General features: G+C 32.4%; 2 protein-coding genes across 2 annotated transcripts; both read right to left on the bottom strand.

The window, feature by feature from the left end:
• Positions 1-5,471: 5,471 nt before the first annotated feature.
• Positions 5,472-6,615, bottom strand: LOC134280197 (E3 ubiquitin-protein ligase TRIM45-like). Its single transcript, XM_062762616.1, has 2 exons — positions 5,886-6,615; positions 5,472-5,599 (listed from the first exon to the last, which is right to left on the bottom strand). Exons 1-2 carry the CDS (start codon positions 6,613-6,615, stop codon positions 5,472-5,474), a joined length of 858 nt encoding a protein of 285 aa, XP_062618600.1.
• Positions 6,616-12,079: 5,464 nt separating this feature from the next.
• Positions 12,080-13,156, bottom strand: LOC134280196 (E3 ubiquitin-protein ligase TRIM45-like). Its single transcript, XM_062762615.1, has one exon. It carries the CDS (start codon positions 13,154-13,156, stop codon positions 12,080-12,082), a length of 1,077 nt encoding a protein of 358 aa, XP_062618599.1.
• Between the last annotated feature and the right edge of the window lie 6,315 nt (positions 13,157-19,471).

Here is a 19,471-nt window from a genome sequence, read left to right as displayed (position 1 = left end):
TTCACATTTTCAAATTAAAAATATAACCATTCTTCTTGCAGAGCCCCATTTGAAAATAACCTCTATCGCTACAGAAGAAAAGAGATCCACCATAAACACATATGTATATCTTTCCTGAGTTTCAAAGGAATCAACAAATTATCAAGACCTGTTCCATGGAAAATTTAATAAAATCATGTTAATAAACGCATCTATCCACAGAAGATATATACACATGTTAACCACGTGCTCAGTGGAATGATATGAACGAGAAAACTCGAGCGATAATTAGAACAGTTTTTCCCGATTTGCTGGGTGCCATGGGTTTAAAAATCGCGTTATTTCATTAATTAGACGATGCTATGCAACAAATAAAAGTAGTAAGATATATAACCTAAGGATGATTACTTAGTAATTTCCTGTCTTGATGTTCTTATGGTCGCATTTATTCTAAAAACAATGTTATTTGAACTATGTGTGACAGAGGAATGGCGTATGGAACACGTGGCCTCAGGAAGACTCCCATATGAAAAATCAAATTTTCAAAAATGATGGATAACGATAAGGAAAAGGCGAAACAAATGGTTGTAGCCATATTACAATGAACCGAACTGACGTTATTTTCAATGCATTTTTTATCTCGTGAATGCTGTAGCTGCACAGTTCTAACATGATTAACTTTCTCGTTCTTAAAACAAAATAAACTTAATTATTTCCTAATTTTGGTGTCAACAGTAGGTAATGAATGCATTTGCACTTTGAGTAACTTTGGGCTAGTTTGGAAGAGTATTAAGCGGATTCTTGGTATTTCTTATTTTACACCAGACTAGATCCAATATGGCTTGTATATTCCCCTTAAATAAATAATGTAAAGATATAAAAATCCATTCAATTTATTGGATCTGTTTTAATGAAGAGCTTACGATAAAATCAAATATATATGTAAATAGCAAATCCAGAATTTCATTTATTTTTATCTAGTATACTAGATCTTTTTCTCTTTCAGCATGATAAACGAATGGGCTTAAAATATGCAAACCAACCCTCTCAAAAAAAAAAAAAAGAAAAGAAAAAAAAAATCCAGACAATATTATCTAAATCTTTTTTATCTCTCTCTCTTTTTTAAATTGCGTATAAAGATATGTTTAAACATTACTCATATGATATACTGGCATACACTGAAGGATTTATTTTGGAAAATTGTCCTTGTAAAAGTAATAAAATGAGTATTTATCCGAAACATGATGCTATAAAACAATTGATTGTTTTAATGCAATACATCCAATACAATGGATCAGGTCCCAGGATCATGAACCAAACTTAGACTTAAGTCAATTTTTCAATCTAATATTAAATATTCATTATTTATTGAATAAATCTCTAATTTTGCGAATGACAACTCTTTTGTAAAACATTATTGTAAAACAGTTTGGTTTTGGTCTGTTTGACTTCTACAATATTTATGCATAACAGGAAGATTTTGACTTAAGCTTAAGATGCTTTATGATCCCGGGGCAGGATACTTAATGTACAATCAATATTATAAATCTAGTCTTAAGTATGTAAAATGTACTTCCTTCTAACAATCAGTCTTGAGTTGCATGGTAACTGGTGAAAAGATACAAACTACTTAAACATATATCTTAAAATGACAATAAACAGTCCTTGGACATAAGTAATCGACATTTATTTGTTATTTATCATTAATGGTGTCCCACCTTTTCTCAGCCGTGCTATTTACATTGTATAAAGAACACATCAGGAAAAAAATTGATAAGAATAAATGTCATAAATTATTGTAACTAGCATTGTAAGTACAGTTTTATCCCTACAATCTGTTCGACAAAATAGAAAAAGAGACAACAAGGACAATTCAATTAAAAAAATATTAGATAGAAATGAATGTCTAAGTATTATCCAATTCCAAATACCAAGGATGATTTTACACAACATTATAATATACATTGAAAAAATCGACATTATAGAAAGCAGATATGAAAGCACACCAAAGTTATTCTGCCCGAGGGAGAGAATTACTAATAAAAGCAACAGGAGGGAAAACTTCAAATACTAGTTAATTAATAGATTCTTGTAAACAAGGAAAGGGAAGTTTTTTTTTATTTGAATGAAAGCCGTAGAAAAAAAATAATATACATTGTATATGGAATTAACAATATTAACGACTTTAGATATTTATGGACTTAAGAGAAGCACCAGGGCTGTTTATGCCGTCGAAACTGTATCAACTAACATGGCATGGACTTACCTAAGAGTTTTCACCATTGCATATGGTGTCATTACTGGAAACGGTATGATCATAGAAATAAGAAAAATAAAATGTGGTCGTTAAATGATTTAGTGAATCAAGTTCTTCACAGAAAAGTGGTAGCTTTGAACTAAATCATTGCACTACTGGAATCTTAATAGGAGGAATGAATGGTGTATGATGTGCGAGGTACTTTTATTCATATCACATCTTGTTTACGCCTGAGATACAAATATAATCCATAGGGCCGAAGGTCCGAGGGCTGAGATTTGCCAAGGGCTAATAGGGATATGATGTGGAAAAGGGTATATATCTTACAGTGTATACGTTTATTACATACTAAGTATTAAAGTACAACATACACATCAACTTAAAAAAATCAAATAAATAAAACCACACATTTCTCAAATGTAAGTCCGATATTGAACTGACGTCAATGCAATCAATATAACTATAAACTAAGTCCGATATTAGGTCAAAACTGATATTCATCGTTGGATCAATATAGCGATGCTGATTCAAAATCTGTTCAAAATACCATATGCTGTTTCAACAGACATTTATATCTCAGTATATTGGTATTTCCAAAAATGAATATCTTAAAAATTAAATACACAAACAATTACATTTGTGAAGGTATAAATTATTATGTACCAGAATAAAAAAGAAGTTTTGCTTTGGAAGTCTTCTTTCTCCATTTTGTGTATACAGCTTTCTGTTTCCTGTACCTAAGAAAACCAAGAGTTCCATTTTCAATATTTATCTTTCACCGCTTCATGTATGTTTAGGCTCTCTAAAAGCTTAATATGCATTTAAATATAATTTTATTTTTTGAATTTGATTTTAAAAGTTATCAATGTATAAATTCAGTCCACTTGTGATTAGAGTTTAATAAAGTGTTATAATAATGTATTTTGTGATGTCACATGACGCACTTTGCTGATCACGTGATGGACACTCATTAATTAGCTTTAAAAGTTTTACAAGCAAAAAAAAAATCGTCTAAGTCTAAAATACTGTATTGTGAATGTGTATGTATGCGTGTATTTGGGAGAGGGGATAAGTGTTAGCTTCTTTTACATTCAAAGGAAGACTGCACTTATGCTGAATTCGGGTCTTTTTGTTCGCTTCTGTTCTTTTAAATCTTAACCTATTTTAACTATTTTTATATTAACTACAGTGGTCTGTCAATTAGACACATAGAATTATTATGTTTGAACAATAAATAGAAGGAAGCAGCACCCCACCCCCTCCCCCCAGGTCACATTTTTTGAAATATCTCTATGAGTTACAAGTACAGGTACAACTAATAGGTAATAAAGATTTGAATTGAGATAGTATAAATAGATTAAGCTATCATTAGCTGAATAACAGGAGCTGGCAAAAGTCATTTTAAGTTGTACGATTTTATGTTTTCTTGGTTGTACCATAGCACACAGAATCGTTGCTGATAGTCAAAAAAGTGATGTGCACACTTCAGATCGTTCAGTTTGACTCAGATCGTTTATTTTGACACTTTTGTTTGATGAAGAACTTCGAATCGCAAAACATCTATGAATTAAAATGTTTTTATGTTGTTTATTGTCTTTTGAGTATTTTTCACTCAAATGGAGTCGCCACCACTTGCAAATTTTGTCCTATAATGGGCATTTAGGGCCATTGAGCAATGAGGGGTACTTTCCATGCCAGCTCCCACCGCGACACAGGCGACGATCCAAGAATCCAAAAAATCCAAGAATTGCAAATGTGCCATTTGCCGATTTGTACTTCATATTCTTTTTTTTTGAAGTTCAGATATACCCGATATATACAGGGAAGTGAATTGCTTTATACAAGAATTTTCCAGTTTCTGCATTCAGTTCTAATTTTCGAATGCCGAAGGTTTCTGTTTGCAAATGGTTAGAAATGTTAATTTTGAAAAATAAATTTACATATTTTTCCAAATAAGTCCATATATATGCTTCTACAATAAAAGAGAAAACAAATTAAATCAGGTATATCACAACCATCCCACTTCATTGGAAAAACTAAATACTTTGTTATGGTCATCTTTCTAAAAAAAATTGAGGTCGTACTACAGCTTTATTTCCTTACGTTAAGGTTAGTTTTGATAATCAGTAGTAAGTATTCATTTGCGTACATTCAATTTTCGGCGATATTTACACAGATATGCTGACAAATGTTTTAAATCTTGAGTGAATGATTTCAACCGATCTGCTCAGCCGACATGGTTTGATGACCGTAATATATATTACGGTCATCAGCTTTCCTACGGTGAACATCTGTTGTTACATACAATGCACAAAATTTGCATAAATATGACGGACCTTGACTTTAAGAAACTGGAACAAAACTGGAATAAAACCATTTCTTTTTTCTTCTTAATCTTTTCTTTGACCATGTTGCAGAATGCTGACGTTTTAGTCTCTTTTATTTATTTTCAAAAAATATTCGAATAGATTGTAGAAAATTTTTTTCATGTACAAGTATAATTTCATTTTGTTCAAAATCTTATTCGTGAAAAGAAGAAAAAAATTGCTGCGGCCTTCGACTCTACATTTTTATAAATAGACATTTTATTTTTACCTCAGTCTGTAAATTTTTGCAAATTTTGGCTCAAAAAAGTGATTTAATTCTGTACGCGTTAATATTTTGCAAATTGAGCATGTCCGTGTAATTGAAAATCATCAAAGGCAAAATTCCACATCCCTGATCATAGGCATGCATTTTGAATGCGTTTACATACAAATAAATGTGTTTGACAACCCGATGTTTAAGAAAATAAAATAAGGCCGGAGTTTTCATACTGATTTTGCCAATAGAATTAAGTTGTTTTTACCTGATCAATACTCCAGTATTAAGGGCTCAGGATGGATGTGGCCGGATGGCGGAGAATGCTTGCTCCTACTAGACACCATATCCCACATATGGAATTTCCTTATAATCGTACTATATACCCATGTCACCCTTTTTTTTAGTTGTTTAAAGATTTTGTGGACGAATGTTCGTCATCTTTACAATTCAAATTTGATGAAATAAAGTAAAAAGTCTTCTGCATGAATAAAAAAAAATCATACAATCCATGTGGTGTGAAAATTAAATCTGATACATTGATCTACTTAAAGGAACTGAAACTACATGTCAATAAGCATCACTTTAACATTATTATTGGTATATAGGATTTAGTAATGGCAAGGACAACAGGGAAAGATAATTAAAAATTAGCTTAAAGATTAGGTATATGTCCATTGATAGGAGAGGAGTAGATAGCTCCAAGCTTCCAGTTCCCTGTCTGAATAAGTCTGTCGATGGACTTTTCACTATTTACTCTGTATACAATGTTTTCACTGCAATCTGTGTAAAGAAGTTCTCCCTCTGTGGTGACTGTGTGGTAACTTCGGATATCCCACAAACTGGTTGATATTTTTTGAAAAATGTTTCCTTCCATATCAAACTGAGCGAGACTTCCCAAGTTATCACTGGCCCAAAATCTATTGGGAGGCAAGAGAGACAAATGGAAATTGTATTTCTTTATTGTTATTTCACTTATTTTTGTGACAGATGAAAGTTTAAACCTTTCCGATGACTGTTTTTCAATTTTACCAAACTGTTTTGCTATTTCTTTTTTTATTTAGTGTACCTAGTTTTAGAATTGGCAGTTTGGGTTCAGCTTTTTTAGGTATCTTCAGGGTGGCTAATGATATGTCTAAATGGAATTTCATAAGTTCAGTATGTTTTACTGAGGACAATTTACTCTTATAGTCTGTAGTTATTTTTTCCAGGATTTTCATATAGTCCTCTGTTTTCTTCTGATGTTCATTAATATCATTTAGTACAGAGTTCTCGATCACATCAAGTTTTTTATTATTATCACTTAATAAACTGTCAACAACCTTCTTTAGTTCATCTGCTCTCTTCTTCATGAAGAATCTTAATTTGGTAATTTTTTTCACGGCATTTTTTCTCATTGATTCAACATCATTTTTAGCCCCAGGAATGACAGTATTCCAGATCTTGCTTATTTTTTTCTGACATTGCTGTAGAATGTCATTGTAGATGGTTTCAAGGTCAGTGACTGCATGACCACTGTGATCTTGAGCAAAGCATGTAGAACAAAGAGGATCCTGGCAAAACGTACAGTAGATATCTATGTCATTGGTGGGATGGATCCTGCATTTCTCTGAAGGAAGTTTTCTTTTTCTCTCTTGATAGAGGACAATCTCATGTTGTTTTTTTCCCTTCAAATGTGCCTCTCTGCAATGGTCACATAATGGTTGATGACATTTATTACAATAAAACTCGGAGAAGTTCCTACAGGATTCTGTGTCACACTCAATAAAGTGCTGGGCTGTATCAGGTACTTCATCCATTATTGTTGGTCAAAACTCTAAAATACATTTATTTTTATCAGAGTGCAAGTACATGTAAGGCATTTATAACATGGTGAATAACTAGCTTACAGCACACACTATATGTATTCTACATCTAAAAGAGAAATAAATAACTTAATTTTTTAGGACCCACAAGGATTTGTGGGTGACCTTTAGTAATCATTCTGTCTGTCTGTCTGTCCATCAGTCATTCTTCCGTCCACAATTTTTCTGTTTTAGCTCACCTGAACCAAGGGCTCAAGTGTGCTTTTCTGAACAAAATTTGTCCAAAGTCTGTCTTTAAAGATCTTCTCAAGAACAGCAAAGCCATGATTAGTCATATTTATATAAAACAATCCTCAGGATTCAAATCATAACCCCAGAGCTAAGGTGGGGACATAGTGGGCGATCAAAGTTTTACATAGGAAATATTCTTTAAAAATCTTTTTAAGAACAGCAACAGATTGTTCATATTTATATTGAAGAATTTTCATCGAGTATCGAGTTTGTTCAAATTCTGACCCCCAAGGGTAGGGTAGCATCACAGTGGGCGATCGAACTTTTACATAGAAATGCATAGGCAAAATTCTTTAAAAATGTTTTTTTTTAAGAACAACAAAGCTATGGTTCGTTATATTTATATGGAAGATTAGTGTAGATTCAAGTTCGTTCAAATCATGACCCTTGGGGGTAGGGTGGGGACATAATCAAAGTTAAAATGGAAAAAAATAAAATTAGAGGTAGGTCGGGACCACTTATGCGCTTAAGCTTTTCAATACTTAACTGAGTTTTGATTTTTTTTCTAGCCATAGTGCTTAAATGAGTGATGTGGCCCATGGACCACTTCTTTTCTAATAACATTTTGATGGTTCACGAATGAAGTTTAAATTTGGCATGTAGGTTGAATAGGCAGTAAGACATATTTTGATACTACATGTACATGTTCTAATTAAGTTTGGTTCTTTATGTCATCTTGTTTGCAGATGGGACAGTTTTAAACTGTGAAAGCTACAATGAGCCCCTTGGAATTAATTATTTTTCCTCTTGAAGAAAATCGAAAGCATTATCCTTATCTGTTAACTAATTAACATCTCTGTCTGTATTTAAAATTTGTTTTGAAGTTAAGGTCAATTCTGAATGATTTTTACATTTTCTGAAATTTGGATTTAATTTAGGTTCATACTTTATTTTAGTTTAAATGTCGTACAAAATGAATAATAGTAAATGTACATGATTATATGATTTTATTGAATTCTAAATACATTATTTTTACCTGTCACTATACAAACAATTAATATCTATATCTTTGTGTGCAACAGATGATTGTTTTGAAGTACAGGCAAGCCAAGGTGATATTTACATTCACTGAAGGCTAGCATTTTATAATACACATGCTTCATATACTTTAATATTGTTTGAATATAAATTTATTTGACCTATTATAAGATATGATCGACGCTTTCTACTGCCTTGTGTTATTGGATATGTAAGACTTATCTTAAAGTTTCTTAAATACTATGCTATTGATTATTCTTCTCTTTATATTTTACAATTTTTATAATCAAGAAAATTCTCATTCTGAATAGTCAGCCATCTTCTTACCTTTCTTTTCTTTTATCTTGCCTTTTCACAATACTTTTAAATTACCAGTCATGATAAGTGTCAGCCATTTGTAATGTATGATGACGTGTATCCAGGAAGAACGCACTTTACTTTCTGTTTCAAACAAAAACATTTAAATTCCCATGCCGAGTAAGCATAGTTGCAGAAAAGAGAAAAATGGAGCTAAAATACCATGCAGTTATTTAAAAATTAACAGTCTTGAGTGTAGTGTGAAAAGGTTAACATAATATTTATCAATTTTGGTTGGTTCTTCAGAAATATTTATCATTCTAAAGTTTTATATAAAAAAGTTGCACATTTGAATATACATGTATTTTGTGCTCATATATTCTTAATAAACAAAGGAATTCATGCATTCTAGGTAGAGTTCAATGAAAACTCTAGCTGTGCAATAATCTGTCTTACTAAATTGTCTTACTAAAATTGCCAAGAAAAAAAAAATCTGAAACGTTGAAAAACATAATTTGACAAAGGTTATAATTATACACAATATCACAATTATGTGGCAAGTCCTTTGATGAAGTATGAAGTATTACTTAATAAATCTCAACACATGATTGTACAAAAGGAAATGAACCTAAACATATTTATGTGTCCTTAAATTGTACTTGTATGACATAATCTTCAGCTTGAAATGCAGCTGGAGATAAAAAAGTTCTGTTGAATTTTGTTTATCATTAATATTACGGGGTCCAGAAAGTCTTCCTACAGTAATGACATAATCTTCAGCTTGAAATTCAGCTAGAGGTAATAAAAAAAGTTCTGTTGATTTTTTATCATTATAACAGGGTCCAGAAAGTCTTCTTTAGGTAGTCCGCCTAAGTCAGACCGCCTACCACCTGATGTGTGGAGAATCTGAGAAATCATCACAAGACAAACATTTGATGTACTCCTTAGAAACTTAAAAACAAGGCTACACAAATTATATATATCCTGTCACAGCACACCTGGTCTCAAGGTGCTGTACTCTATAATTGGGATATCAAAATTAGGTCAGTCTAATCAAGGTTTAAATATAACCGTAAACTGTATTGCACAAGCTTGTTCATACATCTAAAGCAGATTTATTTCAGGCTAACTTTTATCAAAATCAGTCATGGTTTTGATCTCATTATTAAAAGAAAAAGAAGTTTAATATAATGCGATTGATTTTCCTCAAAATGGAAATTGTTTAAATTAATTTCTATCTCATATCTCTTAACATTGAAAAAAATGAGAGGAAAAGTCAAAGACACAAGAATCGAATTTTTTTGATGATAAATATTTTTAAAAAAAATACAAAAACATTTATTGCTTTATCAGGAAACTGTTGAGAGGGCATATCGTCCAAGTGATTGTATCCATACTTCACTCCACTGTGACAATGTTCAAAACAAAGGAATCAGAGCACATCTACAAACAGTGTCAAAGTTTGTCATATACTTCCAAAACAAAGATCCCCATCAAGGAGACAGTGAACAAATAACCCAAACCAAAAAAGAAATGTCATGTGTGGATCGAGTTATTGGGACTGATCTTTTTATATTCAGGGAGTGTTTGAATGAAATCCTTGCAGTATCCGATTATGAGACTGATATGAGTACAGCAGGGAGACACTAGGTGTGTGTAGGTCTACTGGGCATGCTCCTCCACAAACCAAGGTCTCCTGTTGATCACGTAGTCAAAACACGGATAAAACTTCAGCTAAAGCGACGTTTACGGGATGTAAAATAAGAACAAATGTACATATCAAAATATGTACAGAAATGTTTAAAAAAAATTCTGGAATTTGCATTAAGCTATTGATTATTAATTTTATCTTTCAAAATTAGATAAAGTTTTAAAGTATGTTAAAAAATTTTGTTTGATTTGATTTTTTCAATAGTTGGAGGAGATCAATACAGAAATTGAGGTCAAGGTCATCCATCTCAGACAAATGACAGGTCTATGCCTGCTGGATACGCCATCCCACCTACAACATCCTTTGATCCCTCACTTGATTGACAGGAGGGAGAAGTTATAGATACAGATGGTAGCCTTACAGTCCCAGCAGGCACACGTGTACAGACCAAGCACCTGTCAGGTGAATTGCTGTAAATTTCAGGTTCAATAAGATGGCTTTAACTTATTGAAACTATTAGTGTTAGAAACAATTTTGATGTGAAAATTCATGTGAAAATTTTATCAGTTTCCCTGTCAGTTGTCTTACTTTACTGCGAAATTCGTTGCTTTCTTTCAGTACAAACAACTGCTGAACATGATAAGTTACTTTTTCAGTATCAAAGGATCTGCCACTCACACAATTCAGCTAATGGAAAAGTTATTAAGAGTTTGTAAATTTGGAGAACTATCCAATGAGATTGCAGAAGAGAGGACCTGGCAGAAAACTCACCAGCGATAAGTCAGTTCCCTGGAGGAGGAGATTCTTTTATAGAGAAACATCACCACACTTTTCATAGTCGCCCTCCAACAGGTGAGTGATTATAAAGGTTAAACCTGCTAGTAACAGGTAAGTTAAATTGAAGGCATCATCATTGTAAACTGGTGTTTTTACGACCTCTGTTTCCACAACTGGGACTGCCAGCTGCAAGGTTTATAATTATGAATGAAAGCCTGAATATTTTTAAATAGGCATGAGATTCAATCTAGAAGTTAGACGTGTGATCATGTAAAAAGCCCTTTTAGGATTTTAAGTGTAAAAAAAACATGACATCATATTTGTTTCAGGTGAGATGTGGGGTGAGGCTTATAGCTGGCTGTGCAACAGAGGAATACAGTGCACAACATCTAACAGAGGGGCTGAAAGAGATCAGTCAGGTAGAAGTTCTTTTTTTCTAATGACAGTTTTGATAACATGATACATTCTCTCATAAATCAAAAATATGTTTTCTTGTATAGTGTGCGTTTAATTAGAATTTTCTCGGAAATATGATGGAAGTGTGTGATTTTTCTCTCTAAAGGTCCATTTGACAATACATGTAGGTCGCATCAGGGAAGCAGCGCAGCTTTTAACAAATTTATCTGTTTTTCCACCATCACAATTTTGATGGTTTAAAGTACAAAACTGCATTTCTTTCATTTAATATAGTTTAAGTTTACAAATCGTTGCAAAAAATGTATAGGTCGCCATATTATTTAGGATAGGAGACATGAATAAAAAGAAGTGTATGTTAACATAAAAAATCATACTTTTCTATAAATTATTGGTATATAGGATTTAAAACACTAGAGAACATAACTTCAAAAATGAATGTTAATTTGTGTACTCTTTTGTTTATATCAAGTTCACGCTGACAGGAATATCAAGCATGCACAATACAGTAAATAAAATATTTATTAGTATTTTGGTTTTTGTAGATATTTATACACAGAAATAGTAGAACTCCCAACCCAGAGATTGTGTTGATCATCAATACAGAGAGCACAGGGGAATGGTGGGCATTGTTCTGATGTGAATAGGAGAAAAAGAGACTGACCATTAATGTCCAGCAGGTGGACATTAAAACATTTCATATTCAATTTAAATATAAAATAGCTATTACACAACAAAATGTGTCCCACAACATCTGTACAGACGCCAGAGGGCCGGAATCCAGACTGAGAGTGGTGACCAGAGTAAGAGAAGCGATACTCTCCCGGTGCCGTCACCATCACTACCTTACCGGCACTGCTATCAGATGCACATACGTCACCATTGATGTTTTCTGTGATGTAGTGAGTTTGTCCTTTACCATCTCAATGTATGTCATGTAACTTCCTTCCTTCTCTGTTGTACCTAGTTATTTGGATTTCTTTCCAGCCAAACCAGTATGTGTCCATTGATAGGAGAGGAATAGATGGCTCCAGGTTTCCAGCTCCAAGTCTAAATAAGTTTGTTGATGGACATGTCACTAGTAACTCTGCATACAGTGTTTTTACTGTTATCTGTGTAAAGAAGTTCTCCATTTTTTGTGACTGTGTGGTTACTTTGGATATTTCTAAAACTGGTAGATATTTTGTGTAAAATGTTTCCTTCCATATCATACTGAATGAGATTCCCCATGCTATCAACAGCCCAGAATTTATCAGGGGGCAGGAAAGACAAATGGAAAGCATATTCCTGAATATTTACCTCAGTTACTTTTATGACAGGAGTAAGCTTAATTATTTCAGGTGAATCTATTTCAATTTCACCGAACTGTTTGTCCTCTTTATTTAGTGTTCTTAGTCTGAAAATTGGCAGTTTGGGTTTAACTATCTTAGGCATCCTCAAGGTAGCTATTGAAATATATGTATGGAATTCCATGAGTTCAGTTAAGTTCAATGACAACATATTACGCTCATAGTTTATAATAATTTCTTCTAGGTAATTTATGAAATCGTCTATTATTTTCTGTTGTTTAACCATATCACTTTGTAGAGAATTCTCAATTTCATCCAGTTTTTTGTTATTTTTGTTAAGTACACTAGTAATATAAACCACCTTTTTCAGTTCATCTGCTCTCTTCTTCATGGAATCTCTTAAATTGGCGATTTCTTTCTCGGCATTATTTCTCGTTGATTCAACATTATTTTTAACCCCAGGAATGACTTCTTTCCAGATCTCAGTTATTTCCGTCTGGATATTATGTAGAAAATAATTGTAGATGGTTTCAAGGTCACTGATTTCATGATCACTGTGATGTTGGGCAAAACATGTAGGACAGATAGGATCATAACAATCGTCACAGAAGACATGTAGTTCTCCTGTGGGGTGGATCCAGCATCCCTCTGATGGAACTTTTCTTTTTTTCTCGTGATAGGGGACAATTTTGTGTTCTTTGTTCTGCTTTAGATGGCGCTGTTTGCATTTGTCACAAATTCGCTTATGGCAGGTACTACAATAAAACTCAGAGAAGTTCCTACAAGATTTCAAGTCACACTCTATAAAATGTTGGGCTGTATTTGGAACTTGGTCCATTTTTTGTTGTTTCAAACTCTAAAAAAATATTGATTATCAGAGTGTAGGTAAGACACATACACTAATAATACAAGTGTAGCTTTTAATTACAACGCGTTCTATACTAATTAAAGTATTAATTGTTCTCAGTAAATAAATCTTTTGCACAATACCTTACCTGTAATGATAAGTGTCAGCCATTTGTAATGTATGATGTATATCCAGGTAGAGTGGTATAATTTACTTCCTGCTATAAACAAAATAACACACTGCGATCGGGATACCGTACATAGCTCAGATGAGCCAAATGACAAAAATATTTAAATCACCATGCATTCTTTGCATCAGTGCAGAAGTTGAATAACAAGAGAATAAATCGGCTAGAACATCACACAGTTGCTGTAATTTAAATAACAGAAGAGAAGTGTGAAAATATATACCAGTAATGTTAAACGATCTTAGTTCTTTAGAAATGCTTATCAAGGAAGAGTGAAAATAGTTTTAAATGAAACTGGTCCTTGAAAAATGTTTATCAATAAAAAAAACATTTATCTTAATAAGAAGCTGTTCAAATATTATCCTTGATTATGCTAATGTATTGTTCTTAAACTGAGGAATCTCTGCACTCAAGATAGACATCACTCAAAAGAAATATTATAAGTTGAAGAAGTTTCATCATTGAAAACAGATTGTCATCAAGTGAGTAAGGTTGTAAAGGATCAATTAGAAAAAGTGTTTTTGATACATGTATCTGAATTCTGTGTATTTTTCATAAGAGAAATATTGTTTCAAGGGGGTAAGAAAAGGCATTCAAATGTTAATATATTATTGTTTGCTCTTTATCCTCTGATATGACATTATCTTAAGCTTGACTGGCAGTAAGGGCTCAAAACATTTTGATAATTATTGTTAATCATTAATGATACAGGGTCCAGAAAGTCTTCACAAGGCAGTACTATGTCAGACCTGATGTGTGGAGAATCTGATGTAACACAGAAATCATCACAAAACAGACATCTTACTGTTGATGAACCCCTAAAAAGCTTAATTTACAAGGCCACACAGTACCGTATTTTATTATATGCGTACAAGTATATTAAACATGAAGAAATATCATTTATAACTTTTAAAACTTTCATGAAATAAATAGTTGATATCTTGAATTACATGTAGCGCTTTACTGGATCAAAAAATATTGCAAATTGGCAAAAAAAGTTCGCAACAGTTCGCCTTTTCGGATTTTTGTGAGTCTTAGGATATCATACCCGCATTAATTATAATCTTATCTGTTAAATATGTACTCATTATTATTATAACTATCATTTTGTCTTAGACCTATAATTACTCACATTTCATGATTATTATCTTGCCAGTCAATTTGGGCGCATTATTATAATTTTTCGCATATAGATTATAATCTTACGGCGCCGCTGGAGGGCCAGGTAAAAAAAAATAATTTTATTAGTTCGGAAAAATTAGAAATTTGTTCGAACGAATTAGATATTCGTTCGGACAAATTAAAAATTCGTTCGGACAAATTAAAAATTCGTTCGGTCGAATTAGAAATTTGTTCGGACAAAATAAGTTATTTGTTCGGACAAATTAGAAATTCATTCGGACAAATTAGAAATTTGTTCGGACAAATTAGAAATTCGTTCGGACAAATTAGTTATTTGTACGAACGAATTAGTTATCTGTACGGACAAATTAGTTATTTGTTCGGACAGATTAGAGAAAATATGTACAACTGTCAGGACACCGCGATTAATGTGCAATTTGCACCAAGACGTTTCATTCTATATGTTCAATTCTTTGCAAAATAACTTTAATGAACAACATCATCAATAAATATTTTGAAGATAAGTCGTTTTAATGTTGATCTCTTTCTTATAATTTTATGTACATATTCACTACCCTGCATTTATTAATCATGACAGTCATGTGAATGATTTTTGAAATACATTTATGATATATATGTCGCCGATATGTGGCTGAAATATTGCCAATTCGGCGTAAAACATACAATAAATCAATCTGGTACATATGCGGTTTATAAAATGAAAAAAAGTCCCCATTGAGTTTTTAATTTAATATTCCTTTTGTGAATTAAGAAAAGTTCACAAAAATGAGAGCTTGTTCGTATTAATCCCAGGTTGTTCCTATGACTCGCGAGCCAGTGAATTAAGATGTCAACCGGTCAATCTGGTATATTCCCTAGTCTGTTTATTTACAAAGCATATTATAGCCACCTTCCTTTATTGGAGAGGTACATGTAGTCGAACAAACTATTTAATTTCACTTTCAGCATTTCTTAATTTTGTTCATACGCTTTTACAGTTGAGTACCAGTTCGAAAGTTTGATAGGCCAATGGCTCACTTAAAAGGGGAATTATGAAACCAACCCCTTTTATGGGGAAAATAAATCATGAATGAATAAATGTCAAAATATTTTCAAGTAACAACCCCCTCCCCTCCTCTATTTAAAAACGATCGATTGTCTTAATCATTTAGAAGCTTAACTTGCATTAAATTATGATGTGTTTTTAAATTTTACTGCACTTTCTAGGAACGTACATGTAATCATCTTTTTTTTTTTTTTATCCTTTTCCCGAAAAGGGGCGTGTGTTTAATTTGGTCAATATTATGCCTGCATGTTTTAATTCATGCACTTTTCTGATATTTAAATATAAAATAAAATTTATATAGAAACTTAATAATAATTTTTAACTATCTAAGAAAGAATCCATTGGAGATGAACTTGTGAGATTCCCTCCTTTCGTTCCTTTATCAAACTACTTTAATGTGGGAACAGCGGTATAGAAGCAAAACTACAAATGTCCTAGCTAGTAAGCCCCACCTTAAAAAAATTTAGACCCATCGAATAAGAGGCTTGATATTTTGAGTCCGAAGTTTATCTAATAATAATATAATACGATACCGTCACGTAGCATCCTTTTTGAAAGTGGGGGGGGGGGTCTGAGAAAAAAAATACTTATCTAAAAAGTTTACAAGCCAAAAAAAAAAGGACCCAGGAAAAGTTGCCCAAAGTTGACAGTCCTATTTCATGGGGGTGGGGGGGGGGCTTACTTTTTCAATGCCAATTTTTTCCCGTACCAATTGCCTGCAGTATGAATAAAACCTTAAGGGGTGGATCTCATCTTTTCAAAGAAGCGGTAACTGACCATTGGCACCCCAGTGTTAACAAAATTAACACCACAAGCAAAAGTTTGTCTGGTAGAACCAGATGCTGTTTATTTATAACAAATCTTATGAGTTTGTCAGGGATGGGAGTGAAAAGATGTTTGATAAGAAATAACTGACCCTTTGAATTTACTAGTGGGCTCTCAGTTAATATACTTTCAGAATTGCAGACTTTAGGCCTATAATATATACCGGTATAGAACCATTATTTCCGAATATTTACAATCAACATAGCCGACTTAAATAGCACATGTATAGTTGCAACATATGTATGTCATGGCCCAAAGAGCTATTTATGTATTAAAAAGGGATGAATCCTCCTGAATAGACAAATTATATATCTCTCTATACAAGATAATTTGTTCAAACATCTAATTTGTCCGAACAAATATCAAATCCGTCCGAACAAATAACTAATTCGTCCGAACGAATTTCTAATTCGTTCGAACGAATTTCTAATTCGTCCGAACAAATAACTAATTTCTCCGAACAAATTTCTAATTCGTCCGAACGAATATTTTATTCGCCCGAACAAATATCTAATTTTTCCGAACTAATAAAATTATATTTCCGAAAAAAATTCTGATTCGTCCGAACGAATTTCGGATTTGTCCGAACGAATTTTGGATTTGTCCGAACGAGTAACTAAGTCGTCCGAACGAATTTCTAATTTGTCCAAACGAATATCTAATTCTTCCCAACGAATTTCTAATTTCTCCGAACAAATATCTAATTTGTCCGAACAAATATCTTATTTGTCCGAACAAATTTCTAATTCGTAAACGAATTTCTAATTTGTGCGAACGAATATATAATTCGTCAGAACAAATAAATTTTTTTCCCGGCCCTCCAGCGGCGCCGTATAATCTTGTCAGTCGATGTTTATACACATATTTTTTTGCCTTAATAAGTAGATTACTGTAATCGAGATGAAGTTCTTATTTCAAAACTGGGAAACCATCTTTCGTCACACACATTCAATACGATACATGTAAATAAATCTATCTAAGCAAAATTGTTCTCTTTCAGTGTACATGTAGATACAAATGCGTCACTACCGGGAGAAATATTTGACAATTACTAATTTGTGTTCTTTTTGTAAAAATAACTTTCTAGGACTTTGTGATTTTTTTTATCGGACTTCATTAATCTCATAGCTTGTACCAATTTATTTTGGTGTTTTTAATTTTAAGAATGTTTAAATGCAGGAAAATACAATGTAATGATATGTTTTGACATTGTTAATCATTGAAACAGCTCATTTTCTATGTAATGACATTTTGTCAGTTAAAGCAATAAAAAATTGAACATATAGAACATATCGAACATATAGAATGAAATTGATATCACTTGCAGACACCTAACGTGTTGATCGTGTAAGCACCACCCTCACATTTCTTTTTAATAAGGTTCAAAAATATCTTGGCAAAATGATTAAGAAATGTCACTGATAATTTTTTCATCAAATCTTTCTATCTTCACTTTTGGTGCCTGTGAATATAGGTAAAAGGGATTTTTGTTTAAATTACATCATGTACCGGTGAAGTTTGAAAAATAAAACATTTTCATAAAATGTTCTGAATATTTTAAACTATTGTTCGAAAATTACTATATATCTATATTCTTATTTAGAAAAAAGAAACATATACATGTAGGAGTAGTTAAAATAAACACTAGATTATTTTAAATGTGTCAATAATTTTTGGCAATTCTAGAATGCCTTTATACGAAAATATGTCTCTAGCTACAATAAAATAGATTTTATATTGATTTCAAATTACATTTAAATCTGTCTTTTTCATGACATACAATAAAATCAAAACATGTAGGTTGATATCAGATGTCAGTATTAAATTAAAGTTCTGTATAATGAGTGAAAAAATATATAAATATAGGCGATGCAAGTACATTGTTGGAAAAAATCTTTTACAAGGAAAACATTTCATCAAAGGTAAAATGACTGAAAGGAATTTTTAAAACGAGAGAATTTTTATACACGTATACATTTCTGTTTAAAATTTCTATATGACTGATTGATTGATGGATGAATTACATGTCCGTCTCTTTCTGAAGTTTTAAGCCCCTTTTAGATTTCACAACTCACCGATGAAAATGTTATAAAGGCCTTGTGACGACAGTCGGGGCTTGAGCGGTGAAGATTCAGTGCCTATTGTGACATAATACCATGGGTTATTTAGTTTAATTCAATATAACCCGTGACTTTCACTGTAAGTGGCTGTAGTTTGGTGAGGGAATAGTCACAACCCATAGTAGTATCTTAGCTTCCGTTTCATGATACTAGCGCCCAACCTTTTGTATATCTTTATGTGAAAGAATTTAGCTTGCTTTAAAAAGCTTTAGAAATTTTAATTTTGATATCAGTATATTTTCCGTAGATATATTTGAATAATATGATGGTTTTAGATTACTATTTATATATTTCTTTTCTCTAGATGACGAAATTTTACCTAGTCCTCGTTCTGCTTCTTCACGCTGCACACGGAGATACCCAGAACGGAAGTTGTAAGGACATGTTGCAGGGTTATCTAACAGGACAACTATCGTCTGCTCTTGGCGCCTATCAGGTGGAAGCTTTAAGGCGGGAATTCAAAAGCTTCACTGACGTCATTGAGAAATCAATGAAAAAATTAAAAGAGGAAGTGAGCGCTAGCAAAAAAGATAAAGGTAAAAGCCGACGATAGAACTGTTTTATTAGAGTGCTTATGTTCGGGATTCAATGTAATGATTACGAGGGTTGGTCCAAAAGTAATGACACAAATTCGATAAAATTGTTAAAAGTCGACGTAGAAATGATGGAAACTTTTCTTCTTTCAAATCAGACCTGAGAATCTCAATCTCAATGACTTATACTTTTAAAATTATTGAATTTAATACAACGTGCGATTTGGGTTTTGGTCGCACCTACATAACGTCAGTTTATGGATATGCCTCGTCATATATTTACCAATAAAATATTTGAGATTTACAAACACGTTCACAAATTTCTGTTCTTTAAAAATTCTTGAGAACTATCGTACGCTCACTTTTTTGAAATTCTTTGAACAGTACCTTTGGAAAAAATGTTCATATCACTTTACATAACACAAGGATGTACACGCTTGCCTTTGACATCAT

Source organism: Saccostrea cucullata, unplaced genomic scaffold (genome assembly GCF_032062105.1).
Source record: "Saccostrea cucullata isolate Sc308-1 unplaced genomic scaffold, CSIRO_AGI_Scuc_v1 ctg483, whole genome shotgun sequence".
Lineage (NCBI taxonomy): Eukaryota > Metazoa > Mollusca > Bivalvia > Ostreida > Ostreidae > Saccostrea > Saccostrea cuccullata.
This window is presented reverse-complemented; position numbering and strand designations above follow the sequence as displayed.

What these genes read in the sequence shown, in the direction of transcription:
- LOC134280196 (XM_062762615.1), bottom strand. Translation starts at nt 13,156, where the DNA reads ATGGACCAAGTTCCAAATACAGCCCAACATTTTATAGAGTGTGACTTG.
- LOC134280197 (XM_062762616.1), bottom strand. Translation starts at nt 6,615, where the DNA reads ATGGATGAAGTACCTGATACAGCCCAGCACTTTATTGAGTGTGACACA. An exon ending in ACTGCCAATTCTAAAACTAG is followed by an intron (nt 5,600 to 5,885) that starts GTACACTAAATA and finishes TTCTTTACACAG; the next exon opens with ATTGCAGTGAAAACATTGTA.